Source organism: Oratosquilla oratoria, chromosome 18 (assembly GCF_046742065.1).
Source record: "Oratosquilla oratoria isolate Oo_2021 chromosome 18, ASM4674206v1, whole genome shotgun sequence".
Lineage (NCBI taxonomy): Eukaryota > Metazoa > Arthropoda > Malacostraca > Stomatopoda > Squillidae > Oratosquilla > Oratosquilla oratoria.
The window spans coordinates 57,792,264-57,815,991 of NC_134794.1; the positions used below are offsets into that span (position 1 = coordinate 57,792,264).

Here is a 23,728-nt window from a genome sequence, read left to right on the forward strand (position 1 = left end):
GCATATTGGAAGTCACACACCAAAATCAGCCTCAATCTCAAAGGATTACAAAGGCGGAGCATGCCGACAGGAGACCTTTTGGTCTAGGATGCAATAAAAAAAATCATAATGATAAATAAATAAATAAAAACTATAATAATGTAAATAAAAAATAAAATACATAAATGCATAGGTATAGTTAAATAATGAACAAACAGGTAAATAGTAAATAATAATAAATTGATATATAACTAATAATAAATGAGAATCAAGCAAATAATAATAAACAAATATACAAATGATAACAAAACAAATAAACAAGTATCATAAAATAAATGATAGTCATTACAGCATCTTGCTTAGATGTTTATCTAAATGATTCTTAAAGCTTCAAATTGAACTACATTGCACTGCCTCTGCAGGAAGCTTATTCCATTCATTAACTACACAGTTGGCGAATTTGATTCTACCCATTTCCAAATTAAATCTATTTCCGGACAGTTTGCGACCATTGTTTCATGTCAGATTCTCATTGTGTGAAAATTTTGTCACTTTTGATGTTGTCAATTCTCTTTAGAATCTTAAAGACCTGTATCAAGTCACCTACACTTTTTTAGGGAAAACATTCATATGTTTTATTCTGTTTTCATATGATTTCTTTTTGATATTTGGAATCAGTTTTGTGGCTCACTGTTGTACTTTTTCCAATCTGTCAATGTCTTTAATGAGATACGGTGACCATACGGAAACAGCATATTCCAAATGTGTGCTATCTTGACCATATCAAATTTATTTTTATCAATCAAGCTACAAAGCCCTCTGTGAGGGGCACCGTCCTAGCCTTCTGGTAGAGGGGAGTTTATGATGTTAAACCATGTCATCAAGAAGATTCCATTCAAAGAAAAATAGTCCACCTCTCTATATACCAAGGACTTTTTCCCCCTCAAATGGGAGGTAGCCAAATAAAAGACGCACATCTCCTCTCCCCCATTCCACTCCCATCCACCACCCATGTTTCCCTCTCATCCAAGCTTCTTGTGGATGAAGGGTTATACCTGTCTCGTACCCACTGCCTGGGTTGGAAGCAATGCAGCAAGACACAGCACATCCACAGCAGGGCCACTTCACTTACACAGCAACCCACCTTTCTTCAAAGAAGAATGGTGAATGCCTTTTACTTCAATTATCACTCCTTTCTGCTTGAATTTCCTTGAATCTTTCCGTTACCAACTGTGATGCCAACTCTTCTTTGGTGCAACATTATACCCAAAGATAGGACCATTGACTATCAGCGATGAAATAGAAACTTATTTCACCAGTTTGTAAGTTCCACACGCTGTCTGCATTTTTCATTCATTTCAAATAATTCTGTCTTAAACCAGTAATGTTTCTTTTCATTTTCAGAATCTTGAAACAGTTTGATGGAGTTGATGGAAATAAAATGTTTGCTCTGTCAAGGATGCAGCTGGAGAAGTATTGTGGGAAGGAGGAAGGTGCACGACTTGACTCTCAAATTACCATACAACGCAACATCTCCGGGGTAAGGGTTGAATCCATTGAGTTATATTTGAAAGTACTGATTACAGGTAATATAAGTGCACACACACATACAACTAGGTAAATACATACATACTGTTTGCTATATATGTAAATGACATGGATGAAGGAGTAGAATGTTACATGAACTTCTTTGCAGACAACGCAAAACTACTAAAGAAAGTAAGTACGGAAAAAGATTGTGAATTGCTAGAGAGATCTGGACAAGGTCTAGGAATAGAGTCAGAAGTGGGAAGTGGACTTCAGCATTAAGAAATGTAGTGTAATGGAATTTGGAAAAAGTAAAAAAAGAATATCAGGACACTATAAGATTGGTGCAAAAGAAATAAAGAAAATTGGTTCCAAAAAAGACCTAGGAGTAATCATCCCCATAGACAAACAGATAAACAATCACTATACACAAATTTAAGAGCAAACTAGACACTGCGAGATACAAAGATGGGACACCACGAGCATAACTCCCCTTCCCATAAGATACAACTAGGTAAATAATGGGCAGCCTAACTTTGGGTACCATTTTACCTGGTCCCTTACAAGTGACCCTGCTCATATGGGTAGCTCTCTCCCCCTAAGGAAGTCTGAACCAAATGTCTATTTCTCATTACACTTTTTAATCCTTGAAGGCATTTACTTGCTTCTCTCAATCTACATTCTACCTCCACCTCCATTCCTCCCTTTCCCACCACATTCACACCCAATTATCAAAAGCTATCCACTTCCTCCAGTCTATCTCCCTTAATACTCACTTCCAGTCTGCTGCCACATCTCATCACCTTTCTTTTACCCACATTTATCTTCAACTCCCTTCTCTCGCACACCTTCTCAAACTCTCACTAACTTCCTCAATCCCTCCTCTGATGCTGCTACAAGTGCAGCATCATCAGTAAACAACAACTGGCTTATCTCCCATTTTTCTCCATTTTCTTTAACCATCTCCAATCCCTGGCCCATTACCCTTGTGTTTACCTCTCACACCACCCCATCCATGTATAAATTGAACAGCCAAGGTGACATTACACATCCCTGGTGAAGTCCCACCTTTACCTCAAACCATTCACTCTATTTCTAATTCTAACACAGGCTCTGCTACTCTCATAAAAACTCTTGACTGCTCTTAACAGCTTCCCTCCAGTTCAATATATCTGCAATACCTCCTACAGTGCCTTTCTCTCTACCCTGTCATAAGCCTTTTCCAAGTCCATAAAAGCCCGAAAAACATCCTTACCTTTTCCTAAAGCTTTCTCACATATCTGTCATACCACAGAAATCTGATCCACACAACCCCTACCTGTCCTAAACCCGCACTGTTCTTCACCAATAACTCCCTCTGTTCCTCTGTATGTCAGTTTCCCAATATTTATGCTCACAGCTCACCCATGTTTCCCTAAACCTTTTGGTTTTAGGGTTGCATCTGCTACATGGTGATATTAGATATATATTCCATTCCTGTATGTCCCTATTGATTACCTAGAATTGGTTACTGGCAACTCCCCAGTGTTTCTGTCTGCAGCCCTGCTATTCTGAATAAAAATTTGTTACCAGATTATGAGTATCATACATAACTTCTAGAGCACTGTTCCACACATTTCGATTCCATCCCAGTATTAACAGATGGTTCAAAGTGTGATGCTAACTGGCCAAGTGGGTTAGGGTATTGTTACTTGCAGCAAAGGGCATGGTTTATTAAATTCCACACTAAAGTTCTCTGTAAGGGGAACTGTTTTGGCCACCCAATAGAGGGAATTTGTGATGCTAAACCATACCACATCAAAGTCTGATGCTGAAGTCAGATACAGTATTATATTCCCTTCACTCTTTCAAGGTACCTTTACTCTTCCACTTTCATCTTTTACAATTTTTAGTGACTTGTAGTGTTTCCTCTGCTGTTGACCATTTTAGTCCTTCTTGTCCTCTTCTTTTATCAGTTTTTGAGTGGCTCTACCTACTCCAGCATAGAACCTACCATGTTGGTTTTTGCTGAATCCCAGCACACGTGGGAATTCCAGGAAATGAGAAAGCCAATAGGCTAGCTAAAGAGACAGGAACTCACATTGCTCATAATAAACCCATTCCATTTCATGACATGTACTCCAATATATGGTTGGTGGTTCTTACCAATTGGTAGAGCAGGTGGAGGCTTTGATAACCACCACTAAGATGGGGGAAATAAGCCCTTGTGCTTTCCATCCATGGACATATGCACATCTAAAGGGTGCCACTCAGAGACTGCATTGACCCGTCTCTGGATGGGCCACGCACGTCTCACACAGTTACCTCATGTCCTGGGAAACACAGCAATTCTATGACTGCTTAGTCCCCCTAACAGTGTGACATTTTCTAGTAAAGTGTCCCAGTCTAATGGACCTGCAAGAGCATTACCTCTTGTTATTGTAGTAAGGATGGAATGTTTTACATTTTGCAAATACTTGGAAACGAGGACCTTTCCCCGGGACATGAGGTACTCATGTTTGTAGAAAATAGTGGCCTTTTAAAGAAATTAGCTCCACTTTGAATGTCTTTATACTGATTATTTTACTAGCTCACCTCATTTCTCTTTTATACATTCACATTTTGTGTTTTTTTTTTATTATTTTTACCACACCAAAATTTTTTTTGTAATGTAAATGTTTCAACTTATCATATTTGTTGCCTTGAATATTTTGTAGTGGCACCATATGAACATAATGTTGAGGTCCAAAAACAACAAATCAATCAATCAATTGGACTACCTCCACTGGATTTTACATGTTCTTTTATTGAACCACACTCCACAAGACATTCTCACTGAAGTGTTGCTTTTTCCTTTCTCCAATACAGTACAAGACAGCTCGATCCTCAGAGCTTCGACAGATCCTTGCTGAGCAGAGAAAGAAGATCGAGTCAAGCAAAGATACGAACACTGCCACAGACAATGTAACTGCTAATTTCAACTTCTTACAGGATTATGATCAGTCTGGCTATCAGTCTGAGGAAGGTAATGTTTGATAGAAACTTGTGATGATTTGGTTGAGCTTGTTGTATGTTATTTTATCAAGGAAGGCTATGACTGTTTTAAATATTGTTATCAGTTAAATATTATTCAGGGTAGTCATTATAACATATTTTGTCATAGCATATTTTATTGTTCCATGTATTTGATTATATTTATTCAGGGTAGTCATTACAACATATTTTGTCATAGCATATTTTATTGTTCCATGTATTTGATTACATTTTGAATGAAAAAATATATTAATGGAACAGATTGTGATTAATGTTATTATTTGTAGAAGTGGCATTGAGTTTCATGATGAATATAGAAAGTAACAAAAGTTCCTTCTCTCTTTAGTGGCTCCTGACTATGACTAAAACCGTAAGCAGAACCATGGTGGTGTTCTCACAATTCATTGCCTACTGTTGTCACATATACATAATATGAAGTGTAGTAGTAGAATCTTCATGTTAGTATAGAATGAGAATTATTTCATTTATCAGCACTGCTGACGTAATTTACTAGATCACTTGAATTATGGATTTTTTTTTTTTTTTTTTTCTAATTTTGAACAAGGTAGATTTTGTAAAGTATAGTAGTTTCACATTACAGATTTGCTTTTGATATTGTAGTCATTTCCTGGTCTATTATGTAGATATCATGCACCACTCACTTAGCTTGTTGATTTGTTGTAATGACTTATAAGTTGCATGGCTAAAGTGAACCATTATTTTAGGACTATTTACAAATCACCCCTCAGAATTCACTGACTTCTAGTTTTGTAGCATTTTCTCACAATGAATTGCCAAATTATTTATGTGTTGTAGGTAATGTACATAGTGTCTGCTCCAGGCACACAGAAGACCTGTGTTGTCATTTGGTTTGGTAATGGATATTGTTTTCATGTGAAATTGCTCATTTTTTTAAATGGAGAGGTGTATGGCCATTTAGGATTACCTTACTTAAACTCATGTATACAATAGATTGATAACAGTGAACATCATCACTGTCACAAACTAGTGTTTTTATTTGAGTTGCTGTGTCAAACCTGGCCATGATTTGATCAATTCCTTCAGTCCAGTAGCTAGCATGCTTAATGCCTTTTATTAGGATTTTCTATCTTACACTGGGATTTAAATTAAAGGTGAGGTGCAAGAACTATTTAATTTACATAATATGAAAATATAAAGAATGGACTTACTCTAGAACAGAGAAGTATAAACGGGGCATGAGTGTGGGAGTGAGGGGGTGCCACAGCCCATGTCCCTTATTTTTATATGTGGGGACACAACGTAAGTGCCAACAGCAGTTGCCAATTTGTTAACCTATAAGCTTAATCTATTTCTATTTACCTGGTTTCACACAATCTATCCACTTTATTTTTGTGTGAAGGAGGTTTATAATTTATAAATCATTACCTATCAAAATTAAAGTATTAATCCATATACACAGAGATACTACTTTTATGTACCATTGTTGTTTTGATGCCCTCTGACCTCTTCGGTAGAAAGCCCCAGTTATGTACTCCTCTGCCATCTATACAACAAATCTTCTGTAATTGGTCATTTATCATAAGTTACCCGTCTGGGATATTGGCTGCATATTATTGTGGCAAAGTAGCATGCAGTTGATACTTTAGGGTCTATATGGGTTGCCCCTATAGACCAGAGCCACACATCATTTTGTCTGTGATAGAGGAAGACTCAGTTCATAGAGAAATGATGACACTTTTATTAGACTGCAACTGTCCCTTTGAAATGTCAATGTAGTTGTATTGGGAGACCTTAATGTTAGGGTAGGAAATGAACCAATAGATGGAGTGATTGGGAAGAATGGAGTTCCAGGAAAAAAATTGTTGCGGAGAGTTGATGGTGGAGATGTGTCTTGAAAGAGTTGATGATAGCAAATACAGTGTTTAGAAAGAAAGTCTAGCATAAGTACACATGGGAGAGAATGGTGGATGAAAGGGTGGTAGATAGAGCGTTAATAGACTATATAGTGGTGACAAGGAGTATGGTAGGAAGAGTTAAGGATGTACATGTTCTAAAGGGAGAGAGTGGGAGAATATCATACCATTTTCAGAAGGTAAGTCGAGAGTGGAGAAAGAGAAAAAGGGCAGAGGGTAGGGAGGTACTTAGATTGAACTACTTAAATGAGAAAGAAAAGGAGAAGGAATATAAGAAGAATCTGAAAGAGGAGTGGGAGGGAGCGAAGGATAGAGTAGAACTAGGAGTGGAGAAGGAATGGGGATGGTTCAAGGAGGGAGTCATAAGGTGTACAAAGATGGTGTGTGGAACAAGGAGGGCAGGAGAAAATAGAAGGAAGGGTAGTGAGTGGTGGAATGAGGAAGCAAAGAAGTGTGTGGAAGGGAAGAAGCAGGCTTTCATAGATTGTTTACAAATTAGGATGAGGAAATTGTATGAGAGATACAAAGTAAAGAGAAGTAAAGCATAAAATAAAGAAGGCAAAGAGGAGAGCAGATGTGAAATGGGGTAAGAGTATGACAAAATTTTGAAAGTAATAAAAAGATGTTTTGGAATCAATTAAAAGAGGAAGAGGAGGTGAATCAAGTAGAGAAGAGAAGGTAAAAGGTGCAGATGGAGAGATGATAATGGAAGAGAAGGCAGTGATAGGAAGGAGGGCAGAATATTTTAGGGAGTTGCTAAATGTGAAGGAGGATAGGGAAGGAAAGATAGTTACAGTGGGAAGCGCTAAGAAAATGACAGTGATGAGTGAGGAAAATGGAGGAGAAATAAGGAAAGATAAAGTGAAAGCAGGTGTTAAGATGAGGAGAGCAGGTAAGGCACCTGGGTTGGATGGATGCCATGCAGAATGTCTGAAGAAAGGAGGTACAGTTGTGGTGGACTGGCTGGGGAGGTTATTTAATGTTTGTTTAAGAAAGGGTAGAGTGCCAGAGGACTGGAGGAATGCCTGTATAGTTCCACTTTACAAGGGAAAAGGGGACAAGTGTGAGTGTAGTAGTTTCAGAGGTATCAGCTTGTTGAGTGTAGTTGGGAAGGCTTATGGGATGGTCTTGATTGAGAGGATTGGGAGGGGAACAGAGGGAGTAATTGGTGAGGAACAGTGTGGGTTTAGGACAGGTAGGGGTTGTGTAGATCAGATTTTTGTGGTAAGACATACATGAGAAAGCTATAGGAAAAGGTAAGGATGTCTTTTGGGCTTTTATGGATTTGGAAAAGACTTATGACAGTGTAGACAGGAGGGCACTATGGGAGGTATTGCAGATATATGGGATAAGAGGAAAGCCATTAAGAGCAGTCAAGTGTTTGTACGAGAGTAGTAAAGCTTGTGTTAGGATTAGAAATGGAGAGAGTGAATGGTTTGAGGTTAAGGTGCAACTTTGTCAGGGATGTGTTATGTCACCCTGGCTGTTCAATCTATGCATGGATGGGGTGGTGCAAGAGATGAATGCAAGGGTAGTGGGTCAGGGTTTGGAGATGGTTAAAGAAAATGGAGATAAGCCGGCTGTTGTTTGCTGACAACACTGTTTGTAGCAGGATCAGAGGAGGGGTTCAGGAAGTTAGTGACAGAGTTTGGGAAGGTGTGTGAAAGAAGGAAGCTGAAGATGAGTGTGTGTAAAAGTAAGGTGATGAGATGTGTATGGGGAAAGAGTGGCAGCAGGCAGGGAGTGAGTATTAAGGGAGAGAAACTGGAGGAAGTGGATAGTTTTAGATACTTGGGTGCAAATCTCGCAGAAAAAGGAGGAGTCGGGGTGGAGGTAAAATGTAGCTTGAGAGAAGCGAGTAAATGCCTTGGGGGATTAAAAAGTGTAATGAGAAATAGACATTGGGAATGGATGCTAAGAGGAGATTGTATGAAGGAGTGATTGTGCCAACAGCACTGTATGGGGCAGAAACATGGAACATAAGAGAGGAAGAGAGAAGGAGTTTGAATGTGTTTGAGATAAAATGTCTGAGAAGTATGATAGGGGTTACTAGGCTAGATAGAGTGAGAAATGAGGAGGTGAGGAGGAGAACAGGGGTGGAAAGGGAGCTGGGAGATAGGGTTGATGAAAGAGTATTGGGATGGTTTGAACACATGGAAAGAATGAGTGAAGAAAGAGATGGATGGGGTAAAAAAGGCATTGGGAAAGAGAGGAATATCTGTTGAAGAAGGATGGGAGAGGACAGAAGACAGGGGTGAATGAAAAAGGGTTGTGCATGGATGATGCTGTGATGCATGAGGGGGAGTGGGTGGGGGATGGGGGGTGAGGAAGTATGTATGAGAAATAAATGGATGCAGCCCGAAGGGCTTTCTTCCCATCACCAAATAAATGAAGTGGCCTTGCTGTGGGTGTGCTTTGTCTTGCGACACTGCTTCTGACCGAGGGCTTTGGACAAGATGTAGGGATGACCCGTAATGCAGGAGGTGCCAAGATAAGAGAGAGACCCAGGGCAGTGGACAAGATGTAGGGATGACCTGTCATGTGGGAGGTGCCAAGATAAGAGGGAGGGAAGAGGGTAGAGGGGAGTGGAGTATGTAGGGGATGGAATGGGATGGGGAGTGGTACCTATGCCTTTTGGCTACCTCCCATGTAAGGGGGAAAAAACCTTTGGTATACGTATGTACTTATGTTTACAATCCAATATCTCATTATCTACCTTAAGATAACCTAATAGTGGTCGAATTCAACATCCATAAGCATTTTCATTAAGGATGGCAATCAAATATGGCTTTTGCTAGGATGTGTGGCTTATGATGCCACACCACGTCTCTTTGTGTTGTTGTGACACACCATGAAACTTGACATGTCATGGAACATGGGATATCCCCCTTCCCCAGATAAAAATGTTTAAGCCTGTATTTACCTAGTTGTATTATACAGGAAGGGGAGCTATGCTCGTGGTGATCCATTTTTGTATCTCGCAACATCAAGTTTGTTCTTAAATTCTTGTATTGTGTTTGCACACACTATTTCTTCATCCAATTTGTTCCATATATCTCACTCTGTGTGGGAAGCTGTTCTTTTTCAGGTCTCTTCTGTAGTTATCCTTTTTAAGTTTCATTGCATGTCCTCTTGTTTTTCCTCTGTCCCACTTTAATAAGTCCTCTCTATCAAGGCATTATTTTCCTTCCATAATTCTGTAAATGGTTAGTAGGTCCCTTCATTCTCTTCTTTGTTCCAGGGTTGGCAATTCCAGTTTGACCAGTCTTTGTTCATACGTCAGGTTTGCAAGTTTTGGGACCAACTTTGTTGTTGTTTTTTGTATTCTTTCTAATTTTATTATATATATGTATGTATATATATATTTTATATATATATATATATATATATATTTTTTTTTTTTTTTTTTTTTTCACTGGGTGACCATATCAACGCTGCATATTCCAGTTTTGGCCTTATCAGTGTTTGTAATATTTTCTTGATCATTTCCTTATCCAGGTATTCAAATGTCACCTTTGTTGATCTCAACAAATTGTATGTTTCTCCGATTATTTTATTTATATGTTTGTCAGGCAACATGTCTTTGGTGATGATTACTCCTAGGCTCCTTTTAGAATTGATCTTTCTTTAATTCTTTTCCATCAATTTTACACTGTCCTGATATTCTCTTCTTGCTTTTTCCAAATTCAATTATACTGCACTTCTTGATGTTGAATTCTACCTCCCATCTCTTGCTCCACTCTGAGACTTTGTTCAGATCCCTCTGTAATGAGTCACAGTCTATTTCGGAGTTTATTTTCTTTAATAATTTTGTGTCATCCGCAAAGCAGTCCATGTAACTTTCAATGCCTTTGTCCATGTCATTTACATATATAGCAAACATTATCGGAGCTTGAACATTTTGTGTCAGGATGCAACAAGGTGTTAGCTACTACATTTTGTTTTCCCAGGATGTTTTGAATACTTACATCATATTCCTGGAATCCTAATGCCCATCTATTTACCTAGTTGTATTATACGGGAAGAGAGCTATGCTTGTGGTGTTTTCTTTGCATCTCTCAGCATCAAGTTTTTTCTTAAAATCTTGAATAGTGTTTGCACACACTGTTTCGTTGTCTAATTTGTTCCAAGTATCTATCACTCTGTGTGGGGAGTTGTTCCTTTTCAGATCTCTTCTGTAACTATCCTTTTTTAGTTTCTTTTCATGTCCTCTTGTTTTACCATTATCCCATATTAACAAGTCATTCTTATCTAAGACTTCCATTCCTTTCATTATTCTATTGATAGTCAGCAAGTCTCCTCTTTCCCTTCTTTGTTCCAAAGTTGGTAATTCTAGTTTGGACAGTCTTTGCTCATATGTCAGTTCGGAAAGAGTTGGTGCAAGTTTTGTTGTTGCTGTTTGTATTCTTTCTTAATTTTTTTATATTCTTTTTGGTATTGGGTGTCCATAGTGTTGCTGCATACTCAAGTTTTGGTCTTATTAGTGTACCATATTTTTTGGTGTATGACCCGCGGATTTTTGCCTCGGAAAGGGGCCAAAATTCGGGGGTGCGGGTGATATAAAGGTGCAGGTCATCTGTGGATTCTGGTTAGAAATTGCCCTCCTACGCAGTCAATAAAAAAAATAAAAAAAATGAACGATTAGTTTAGCTGGGTGCCCTCTCGGATCTGGGATTTGCGGGGGGACCGACCGGATTCGTCGTATGAAAGTTGATTAAAGTCATAATACAGCGCGTACTATCGAGACAAACGACAAAGAGAAGGTAGGATTTGTCTTACCCGCTTTACCATGATCTTGTTATTAGTTTAAAGGCATTATCACAAATAAACAGGCTTAACTAAACAGCATGAACACAATTACAAGTGACCGGTACCAACACCAACATCGTGTGTCGCGATCAAACAAAAACAAGTGGCGGCCATTTTCGCAATTACAAATTACAAACTGTACCTGATTCTCTTAATTTTAATTGCTTAAATTTGTGCATTACATGTGGGTCGTTCAAGCATGGAAGAAAATTAAAGAATCGACTATTCAGAACGGTTTCCGTAAATCAGAAATGTGCCATCCTGCAATGTTCGATCGATGCATGCTACGACTCGGAAAAGGAATCGGACGAATCCGAAATCGAAATGGAAACGGATGAGGTCACTGCATCAGAATTGGCCGATTTATACCACAACATCTTCCATGACGATACAGAGGATGAGGAATTCGATGGTTTCGTGAGCGATAGGATACGCTTCACGCCTTCAAAAACAATGACTGTCGTCTGTGATCACTGACTGTATTTTATTCTAATAACGATGCTTGTGCTCCATTGACTCTGTTCATAAACAGTTCAGTAATGTGCTCTATTTTTGTTGTATTGTATTGTAAACTAAGCATTGGATTTTGTTTGGTTTATTTATTTATTACCAGTGTTTGTATGGCATTTATAAACCAATTGATTAATTTACCGGTAAACAACCAAACAGGGTTTTATGGCATTATTTACACAAATTTATTAAGGTTCTTTGTAATATATATATATAAGTGCAATCAAATATATTGAAATGTAATTTGTTGGTTATTCTTCATCTTCATCACAATCAGAAATAAATAGGACTGGAGGAATACTAGTATCATGATCATGAATCGCAATGCCGCGTCTTCGACCCATCCCAAAGGCATCGTAAGATCAGTTGCACACTTTCGAGATCACCCCTCTTTCATCGAAGCGTGGGGTGAGGTACCACTACATCTAGTGGCAGCTTCAGAAACCAAATTGTGATGAATCCTGAAAAGCAAGATATCACCAAGAAACCTGCTAATATCGGAAAACATATATCTTTTTTTTATATAAATCACATAAGCATTGATGAAACAGAAAATTTAGAAAAAGCCTCAGCTTTGAAATTACTTTGATCACCACGTCAACGGCCGGCCGTAACAACAACCGCCGTGTGCTGTGCCTGTGCCCACTACCGCGCACGCCATATGACTGCGGGTCATACAGCGGTGCGGGTCTTGTTTGGATTTTCACTAAGGTGTAAGGGGGTGCGGGTCGTATAACGGTGCGGGCTATAGTCCGAAAAATACGGTAGTTAGAATTTTTTTTATCATTTCCTTGTCCAAATAAGCAAACGCCACTTTAATTGACCTCAATAAATTGTAGGTTTCTCCGAAGATTTTTTCAATATGCTTATCTGGTGTCATGTCCTTGCTGATCATCACTCCAAGATCTTTCTCCGAGTTTACTTTTTTCACCTCTTCACCAATTTTGTAATATTTCGATATTCTGTTTTTACTCTTTCCAAATTCCCTTATACTACATTTCTTTATATTGAATTTTACTTCCCACTTTTGAGTCCAATTCCAGATCTTGTCCAAATCTTGTTGCTATGAGTTGCAGTCTTCCTCCATTTTTACCTTCTTTAGTATCTTTGCATCATCTGCAAAGAAATTCATATAACACTACACCTTCATCCATATCATTAATGTATATGGCAAACATGATCAGGGCCAGTACTGATCCCTGTAGGACACCGCTTATCACTTCTTCCCAGTTTGAGAATTTATCTCTAATTACTACTCTCATTTTCCTCCCAATCAGGAAGTCTTTCATCCATTCCAATAATTTTCCTTTGATGCCACCTATTGACTCAATCTTCTTTATTAGTTTTTCATATGATGTCTTATCAAATGGCTTTTGTAGGTCCAGAAAGTTTGTTATTTTTTTTTCCCACCTATTATAAATTTCAGTGGGTTATGATGGGAGGAGTTTGTGATGTTAAACCATTAAAAAAAAAAAAAAAAAAGATCACCCAGAATGATTACCTTTTTATCAAGAAAAATCTGGAATTTTCGCAAAGCTAGTATGAGGCAAAGGGCCTCCTTTTCAGTGGTAGAATACTGCCTTTGATAATCCTTGAGGATCGGATCTGAGACATGAATACGGTTGAATTCAACATCCATATGCATTTTCATTAAGGATGGCGAGTAAATATGGCTCTTGCTAGGATGTGTGGCTTATGGTGCCACACCTGTGTCTCTTTGTGGGTTATTGTGACACACCATGAAACTTGACACATGATACGTCATAAAACATGACATCACTATGTATGTTGTTGGCTAAATCTTGCATGGTTCTTGAAGTGTCTCTCTGGATATGTAAGTTTTGCCATTTTTAGATGCCTGTTTACTGCAGTAACCCAGAAGCTGAGGTATAAAAAACATTTATTTACTTTTTATTCATTATATATATATATATATATATATATATTTTTTTTTTTTTTTTTTTGGGGGGGGGGGGCCTTGGGGTCCCAGTAATATGCTGTTAGGGGCTGCTGATTAGGAAGGAATTGATATACCACACACCTACAAGTCCAGTAGTTGGAGCCTCAAATAGGCTTCATGGTGTGAATTCACTAATGAATTTGGTTTGGGCCTCACCAACCTCTAAGCTATTCCAGAAGTTGATGCATCTATGTGGAAAACTGTCTCTTGACATCCTTTAAACATGTGATATTCTTTGTTTCCCTGGCCCCATGACTCTGTTGCCGCAAACCAAGAGATATTCTCTATCGATTTTACCTATTCCCTTTACCCTCTTCAATACGAGTCAAATATTCGCACACACATTAGCTGCCTGATGTACGATGATGCATCATAATGCATCCATTATAAAATGTATAGTTACATCTGTATTACTCATTCTCTTTCACCTAGAATGTTTGTAACCACTGAAGTGGTAAGGTTACTCAGCTACAACTACAAAATGAATATAATCAGGAAGCTGACACTGGCGTCCTCATATAATCGTGCATGCCTCATATTCTTGTTTTTTTTTTTTTTTTTTTTTTTTTTTTTTTTTTTTCACTTAATTGAAAAGAGTAGGTTTAATATTGAGTAGCATGGGCTCCCTGTCTTTGAATTAGAAATGATTAAGGGGGTTAACTCTCATTTCGGTGATTCGCTTGATCGGATTATGCATTTCTGGTCCTCCCAACCTTATTTTTTTATGTAAGACAATGGAAATTTAACACAATGTGCAGGGAAATGGGATGCATCTGTGACAGAAAATTCATTGAAATCCATTAAGAAATATTTACACAACTGACGATTTACTTGCAATTTTGAGTTATTTTTGAAATAACATTTATTTTTCCAAAAGTATGAGGAGAATAATGATTTCCTATGGTGTACAGTTAGTAGACATCCAGATGTACCTAAACTAGTATACTCATAATTATAAGTGAAAAAGAAAGTCAGCCTTACAGCAGCAAAAAAAAAAAAAAAAAAAAAAAAAAAAATCACTTCAAAATTTTTTCAAAAATATATATCAAGTAGGTTAAGAATGAATTTACTAGTTTTGTTAGATATAAGTATGACGATCATTTTCCAACAAGAATGATCAAAATTGCTTATGTACACACGTAGTTATAGTTACTTTTGTGCAAAAAAACTAGTTTTGAGAAAATAGCATTTTTATGTTTATATATTTACTACTCCATAAAAGTGCCTCCAAAGAGTATCAAATGCACATATCTACTTACATAATCCTTTGACCATTTCTGGGAAGTAAGCAGCAGATGTTCCTTACATTTCTTTTCTACCCATGCCAGCTGAGAATCGTGACAATCCTAACCTTCCATATCCTTCACATAATGAATGGTACACATGCATTACAATCCCTTTGCTAAGGTGAGTATTCTTGCACTTCTCAGGTTCAGAATGGAGCAAAATACTTAGGCAACTATCACATCTGACATATTTAGTTATGGAGTAGTGAATTTATAAACAAGAAATTTATAAAACAGGATAGCACGTGGAGAAATCATGCACGATACGCTGAACCCTTTTTCGATCGCACTGAGTGTGGTGACTGCTGCCTAACCTATCGTACAACAATATCAGAGTATAAAACTCTCAAAAACAACAACAAAAAAATGACAAAATACAAGGAAAACAAACCATAGCAAAGAAAGGGGCGTGGCTGACGGGCGGACCATTAAATATCTGGCCCTTTAAATCCGCCATTACCTGAGAAGGGTGGCGTTATACGTCTGGAAACCAGTCCCGCGGTGTTCAGGGACACCACACCAGTCCACACACGAAGTTTGACAAAATCGAATATTTTTCACCGAAATGAGAGGCAACCCCCTTAAGTTTCATTTAATTGGTTACAGAATTTTAGGTTCATTTTTCTCCCAGCAGCTCCATACTAATCACCTAACACTTGACTGATTTCTCTTTTTATACAGATGTTGAAGAAAATGACTCTGATCTTGGCCCCAACACTGGCAACAGGACCTTGAGGGACCAGATTCGGAATCAGAAGAAGAAAATATCCGGAAGGTAGTCCCACTCAAGACCCTGACAGTAGACATAAATATGATCAGAGAAGTTCAAGCAGAAAGGGGAGAGGGAGTGAATGTAAGTCCAGCCAAGAGCAAATGTGATCATAGTGTAGATGGATTTAAGGAGAAAGACAAAGACTACAGATGGGGAAGGAAAATGGAAAAGCAACCCTAATTACAAATTACATTGGTGTGTCTCCAGTGGAAAGTGTAAAAGAAGTAGAGATAGACTAGGCATGGGTCAAGTTGGCTCATCAACACATCCTGTCCATTGCCATCCTCCTCCTTGTCAGTGTTAACTTTGGTCTCTTGGGTACTATCATATATCTTTTCCACCACTTGATTACCCCAATTATCACTCCCCCCAAACTTCCCACAATATTCTCTCCGAACTACATTGGTCTAGACCACCTCACCTTTTCATCTGTACTTTTTTTTTCTCCCTCTCTCTTGTTTCTCTTTCTCTCTCTCTCTATCTATCTATCTATATCTCTATCTCTCTCCCCACCACCATCAGTTCCATTCCTATCCTCACCATTGCAATCTCCAAACTTACCACTGCCTCCCTTGCTATTACTTCCTTTACAGGTCCATTTATAAAAAAAAAAAAAAATTATAATAGTAATAATAATTATTTTCCCAATACTATTATTGCAGACTACATTGCAATAAACATGTGCAATCCAAATGCATTTCTTTCATAGCATCTTTATCCTGTTCCTCACTATCACAGTATGTTCTTCCCAACATTAGTCTTGTACCTCACAAACTTATATACTGTACTCCCCTTTTTCCTTTCACCTTGTATCACCCATCTTTTTCACATGTGATCTACTGCTTTCAATGTTCCACTCCTTTTTAGCTGCATTTATTTCCATAATTCCTTTTCTTTCATGATACTTTCATTTTCTCCCTCTCCTTCCTATTTTATCTGTTATCTCCTTTTCTCACTGAGACCAAATCTATTTTTTAATTACCTCTTGCCCCCCCTCCCAACACACACACCACAAAGTTTGATAAATGGAGATATAGGTATAATAACCCATGAAGATAGCTCCAAGTCCATGTATTACAGATAGATAAAGATTCATTGTTACATATGGCAATGAGTAGGATGAGCTACAATCAGTCAATCAATCCATCACCCCTGGTCTCTTGCAGAAGACCCACAGCCTTCAGGTAACTACCAGCAGCCTCTGAGTGGATCCACAAGTCTCTCACAAAAAATATATTGTTGTTGTCTAGGGATTTTTAGTGTGGGGGCATTGTAATATGAGATGTTCTGTATCCTCTGTGGGGGTTATATCTGGGGCTCTTTGAATTTGGCCAGGCCTATTCTGTGTTGGTACAATATCAATGCTGGATGGTATCATGAGCACAACCATGCCAGTGTGGTTCTTACCAGATGTGGGATATATATTTATATATATATAATATATACATACAGAGGAGCTGTCAACACCTCTCAACTAGAGCTCCCCATTGATCATCACCTTTCATTGTCATCTCTTCCCAACATATTTCTTTGCAATTAATGTCTCCCATGAGTACCACTTTATTTCCATCCTTCAGTGTCTTGTTTAATGAAGATTCCATATCTAACATTTTGGAATAATCTCTATCTCTCTAAGACCTCATTTTTGGGCGCATGTAAATCACTGCAAACTCTCTGCTTTTCATGTTGCTCCCTTCAACTCTTATTGAGATCATCTCTACCCTGTTCTCTCCATATGTAACTTTCGTCACATTTAAGTTTTTCTTAACCAGGAACCTGAATCCACCTTGTTTCTCCTCCCCATTTCTAAGCCAGTGATTGTAATCCATGACCAACACTGGTACTAGTTGACCCCTTAATTTTGTCTCCACAATTCCCATTACGTCTAGTTTTGCTTCAGACAGATAATATTTTAGTTCATTCAACCCTGAGATTAATCTATCTTTGTCTTTTTTCCAATCATTTCTGAGCTGTTGCAAATCGTCTTCTCATATGCTTTTTCCCCACTTCCACAGCCATTGCTATTATCTCTTCATCCACCTCTTTCCTTATGGTCTCGTTATTTGTGTTTTCATCATTTTTCAACCTCTCATTTTCAGTTTTTAATTATGCCAGTTCATTTTTAGTGCACTTACCTCTTCTTTTATTTTTGTGTTTACTTTTTTGAAGTCCCTCACTTCCTTGTTTAGGTCTTTGTCTTCTGTAGATCATCAGTTTCTCACCTCCACAAATTGTTCATATTTCTCATGTCCCTCTCTATGCCTATAACTACTAAAGAGCCTTCTTTCATACTCGCTAAATCCAGAAAAATTACCTTCATCTCGCCATTATCAAGTAGAAACCTTTTTGTGCCTCTTGGTGATCTAAAACCTATGTTTGTATTTTACTTTGCCCTTGTGCTGGTAGATGGCTCTGGGTACATGTTTACATTGTAACATAACAGACTGCCATCATGTGGTTCCTCTGGCCTGTCAACATTTTTCTCCATTTCACTTCAGTTACACAATATTTACATTGTAAATTAATCATTCTGGGTATCCACGAGCACTCCCTTTCCCATATATCACACCCAAGGTATTCTATAATTGTATCACTGTTAAGACTTTTTATTTGGGGGGGGGCACAAGAGTATTTAATGGAAGTCCAAAAGCCATTTTGAACTGTTTGATATCTGAGACATCTCTTGCTCTTCATCCATCCCCTTATGTCAACAGGCATTTGACCCTTGTTCTCTTACAAAGGTACCATGAACTCTGGTTGCAAAGATGAGAAATCCCTGCATCTCATTCCATCTACATACCAAAAAGCGTCTTCCCCTTATAAGGGAGGTACCCAGCCAGTGCATGCACCTATCCCATTCCCATCTATCACCTATTTGTTTCCTTTATATCTGAGCTCCTTTTGGATGAAGGATCATCATTTCCCCTGCTCAGTGCCTGGGTCAGGAGCAGTGCAGCAAGACACCCAGCCTCTGCAGCGTACCATTATCTTGTAAAACATTCCCCCACCAAAGTTTGATTAATATATTACAAAACCTTAAAAATTTACAATCTATGAAATATAGATGTCTATCATCTTCCCCACCCCTTCTAAAAGTCAGTATATACTGCAACTATATATAGTTACAACTTCCATGATTTTCTTCTAAAGACTGCCCTACCACCTCCAAAATGGCACCTTCAAAAAACATAAAGGATGCCCATAACCTTGTATTCCACAGATCAACACTGAACAGCAACACTAAGATCATCTTTAAAGACAGTCATTCATCACATCAAAATGGTCAGAGCTGTCGCTATTTGACCAGAGACACATACAGTCACTGTAATCATTATACAGCTTAATGCCTGTAACAACACTTCCTTGCAGAAGAGGTACACATGATGCTAGTCGCTACTTTTAAGAACTCTCTAAAGTGTACACTGAATACATACCTGCATATTCACATTTTTGTCACACTTTACACACTTTGGATGACTGAAAGACATATTGGATATTATGCAGTTTCATAATATCTTTGGACCTCCTTTAAACACCTTCATGCCTTCCTACAAAGGTGTTACAAGAGGAACATGTGCAAAGAGAAACAGAGAAAGGACTATTTGACCATGCATTGATGGAACATAGTGATTAGGTGTACATGGTGAGAAGGAAAAGAAATTGAAATGAAGGGGAAAGAACCAGAAAGAGGAGATGGTAAGAAGATAAGAAGATAAATTCAAAGAATTGTGGGAAGAAATGAAAATGGGATCCTTTCAAATGCAAGAAACAAGTGGTATGAGGAAGAGATTAGGAGATAATGGGACATATATGTGTAAAGGATTAACATGATTGTTTATATTGTGGTAAAATCATTGAAACAGGTATAGTTGGTCTCTTTAATCATGTTGGATACTGTGTCAGCTTGAATTTTTTGTATAGTGGCAATTAAGCAGAAAATCTATGACATCCACTGTCCATGCTGTGCGTATCTATAGTCAGATATTTCCCTTTACATGAAAGACTCGTTTATGAATAAGCCATTGTGTTTTCTGACACTAGGAATCTAGTGTTACCCTGTTTTGATTGGTAATTTATATAATTCAATGTGCTGGCAAAATGTGATGAAATAATAATAAAAAAATTATAATAAATTTCTGTATGACTAAAATCAAGGCAGTATGGGTGATTATATTATGTATTTCTTTCATGTAGCGATATATAATAAAAGTAAGCACCTTTGGTGTGACTAAATACAGTTTATTGTATTTTGTCACCAATGACCAGGTCTTATATCCTTGGAGACAAAATCACACTGAAGAGAGGTAAGGAAGAATTTGGGAGAATAGCAGAAAAGGGGGAAATTAGAAATATAAAGTAGTAAGCACTCCTTTTGGAGTAGAGATCAATCACCAACCATAGAAGAAAGCTGCATGAGTCTGGTCCACAAGGATGTCACTACAGTCTTGCAGAGAATACTGGGTAGTTGTTATTTCAATAAAAGCATAACTGGAAGAGTAGGTGCATGCCTTGGCTACCTTATGAGAGGGAAGAGGCCCTTTATGTAGATAGGTAACCAGAAGAGATGTAAAACACATTTGTCAGGTTTAGCAGCAGTTGTATCAATAAGCAATTTGAATACTATAGAAAATACTCTTAGATAATAAATAATTTTGAAAATAATATATATCCAACTGAATCCTACAGAATACTGCAGTAGAATAGAAATATAATTCATATGAGAAAGACCAAAATAAAAGGTTAGACAGGAAAGCAAAACAGAATAATTGTGCAAAAAGGAGTAACTTGGGCCCTCCGTTATTCTTACTAGGGTCTCGGTGACCTCACCTGGAACTGAAGAATGAAAGGAGTTTAAGGTAAGTTTTGAGACCTTAAATGACCAGTGCAACTTTTTAAGCATCTACAGAAAAAAAAATGACCCTTCATCCACAAGGAGCTAAGATGAGAGGGAAATAAGGGTAGTGGACTGCAGTGCGTGTGTGCATTTAACTTGGTTACCTCTTATAAGGGGGAAGGAGCCCTTGGTATTTAAATAGACATGAAAAAAAGCATTGAAATATGTTACTGCTGCTTCAAGAAATAATATCTACTGTGGTAGACCAGATGCTTCGTCCTCTTGAGGTAGGTCCGGATAGCACGTACCGGGCATAGGACCATTTCCGCATGTTCGCCCCCTACAAAGTCGTCCAAGGAAGGAATACTAAAGGACCAGAATCTAGGGTCGGCTTTGGCCGGATCCTGGTTTTTGGCAATGAATTGGGGCAGAAAAGTGAAGGAGACCTCTTGCCATCCTTTCGAGTGGGCGACTCGATAAGAGATGGCATGCAACTCCCCGACCCTCTTGGAAGACGCCAGGGCCAAGAGAAAAACTGTCTTCAAGGTGAGGTCCTTGAAATTAGCATCTCGGAGGGGTTCGTAAGGGGGGCCCCGCAGAGCGTTGAGGACTAATGCCACATCCCATGGAGAAGTGATCTCCCTGGGGGGGCATGATTTTCTGAAATGTCTGAAGAGCATGGAAATTTCTGGAGACAGGGCTAGATCCATGCCCTTCAGAGAAAACACCTGATTAAGAGCTGCCCTATAGCCCTGCACTGCCGAGAGGGAGATCTTCTTGGACTTCTGGAGGAAGTGGAAGAAGGAGGCAATCAGAGGAATTATGGCTTGCTCTGGGGCTATTGCTTGGGAGTGGCACCATTCTGCAAAAGCATTCCACTTCCCTTGATAAAGGGTAGCTGAGGAAGAGCGAATAGGGGAGGACATGTCTTCTGCCACTTCTTTGGGGAAACCCTTCTCAAGGAGGATCCGGACCATAGTCTGAACCACTGATCTAGATATAACTGGATCACGGATCGCTGTCGAGATTATGAGGTCGGCGGCAGCTATGATGTTAGTACCAAAACAAAGTCGCACCACGCGATCACTGATCTGATACAGTTACAGTTCTCGGCAGCTTTCGCTCCCATATACATATTCAACGATCATTTTACAATGCCAACTTGTGCTGCATTCAACTGCACCAACCGGAGAAAAGGTGGATGTGAGCAGTCCTTCCACTCGTAAGTAAATTAAGGTTTTATTACCCAAAATATCCCGATACCCATCAAGAAATGATGCGGCCATCAGGAGCCATAAAATGTTGCCCACCAACTGTTTTGTTAGGTGTTGTCATGTTAATGCTTTGTATTTATTATCGTAAGAAATAGAGATCTAGCAGCAACCCATTTGTCACGAATGTAATCGTGGCAATAGCAGGATAGATATTTATCATTTAAAAATATCTTATAAGGCTCAAACGCTGTCCAGAGCTGTGTAGCTGTATAGAACCAGTTGTTCTTCCTGATTACATGTGTAGGCTTTTTCTATATTGTGAAGTGTGAGGAATTCATATTAGATGGGCTGAATTACTATTCGGGGCCCGTTCAAAAATTATGTAACGTTTTTTTCTGGTGAAATTCGACACCCCCCACCTCATGTAACATTGCGTAACACTGGGTGTTACATCTCCCTGTATTACATAACACTGATTACAACTAATTACAACTCGGCACCCCCATCAAGTGTAGGCCAGATCCGCCAAACACCCCTCCCCCTTGACTTCTCACCAAAACATACTCATTTTTATTTGTCCTGTGTGAAATTGTTTACGATTGCATCAAAGAATGAAACATGGTATGATGTTTTTGGATTTTTTTGCTCGATATTTATTGCTCGATCTGTTAAGGATATGCTATTTCAGTGCATAATTTATGACATAAATTAATAAATGAATACAGGTAAACGTCGACTTACGATGGCCGCGACTTACGATTGTTCGACTTTACGATGACGACGACGACGACGACGATATGATAATTTAACCCCTTCCATACGGTGCCGCACACGTAGGCGTCATGAGGAGCAAGTGGATTCGCGACGCTGCCATATCGGCGTCTTGATTATATTTATTGTAGTCGCCCCTGTGTTTTTACATTCTCTCAAATGTGCCCTAAATCCCATTCTCTGTGGTTTTCAAAATTCGCGGGTGAAAGAGAGAACGATCGATATAAGCGGTGACTATATTTTATGATGCGAGTATTATTATTACGTCACGTCGTACGGCTGGCATTGGCTGCTGCCCGCGAGATTTAAGTTCCGTACTAAAAATACATATTATAGTGTTTGAATATGGTAAAAAGGATAAAAATAATTAAATAAACTACTGTACATGTTTAATAGGCTATATTCAGTATCTCTGGTGGTTAATATACAGGTAGGCTAGGTACAGTGACCACGGAACAGTGATACACAAATTGGGGATCGACTTACGATGAAATCGTCTTACGATGGCTCTATCGAAACCTAATGCCTTCGTAAGTCGACGTTTACCTGTATAAATAACCATTATTAGCATTGCGTAGCACTGTTGAAAACACCCCCACATCCTCGTAACGCATCGCATCTACCATGCACCCCCCCCCCCAGCGTTACATACTCTTTGAATGGCCCCTTACATGTTCACCACTTTAATGCGATATTTTACTATTTGAAACAATTTAGATCATAGATATGGCAATTTCTCTATCTTTCCACATGATCGACACAACCCCGGATTCTAACCTCATCGTCAATTTGATCAAGTGTATCGTCACGTGCTTCTGCAAAATCAGGCTCCATCATATCTCCAAATTGTATTCTCAAAAAGTAACCGGTGTCAAAGTGAGGAAGGAGTTATCAAATTTTTTTTTATTCAAGCACCAATAACGATAAGCAGTACAGTAATCAAATGTTATAGGGATATTTATTCCGTTAAATGCTAGTATAGATCTATTATTATCCCTATAATATTTTGACTATATATCATTATCCCATTTGTTGTCTGTGTAACATTCCCTTGAAGTTATAATATATACTGGAATTATAATTTGTCAATGCCAACTCATCCATATACTGTACATGCACAAGTTTATGTATATAAATGGTTATTTCTGCCAGAGGTAAT

The 23,728-nt window shown here is 38.5% G+C and overlaps 1 protein-coding gene across 9 annotated transcripts in view; it reads left to right on the forward strand.

The window, feature by feature from the left end:
• Positions 1-19,987, forward strand: part of LOC143035268 (epidermal growth factor receptor kinase substrate 8-like) — a 170,961-nt gene extending 150,974 nt beyond the window's left edge. For 7 of the 9 annotated variants that reach the window (XM_076202112.1, XM_076202121.1, XM_076202115.1 and 4 more), the window contains 3 exons: positions 1,384-1,519; positions 4,354-4,510; positions 15,660-19,987. In XM_076202112.1, coding sequence (XP_076058227.1) covers positions 1,384-1,519; positions 4,354-4,510; positions 15,660-15,757 — 391 coding nt within the window. In that variant the 3' untranslated portion in view covers positions 15,758-19,987. Of the gene's footprint in view, positions 1-1,383; positions 1,520-4,353; positions 4,511-4,864; positions 4,889-15,659 lie in introns of all 9 variants that reach the window. The other 2 variants (XM_076202119.1, XM_076202113.1) reach the window with 2 other exon arrangements.
• The last annotated feature ends 3,741 nt before the right edge of the window (positions 19,988-23,728 follow it).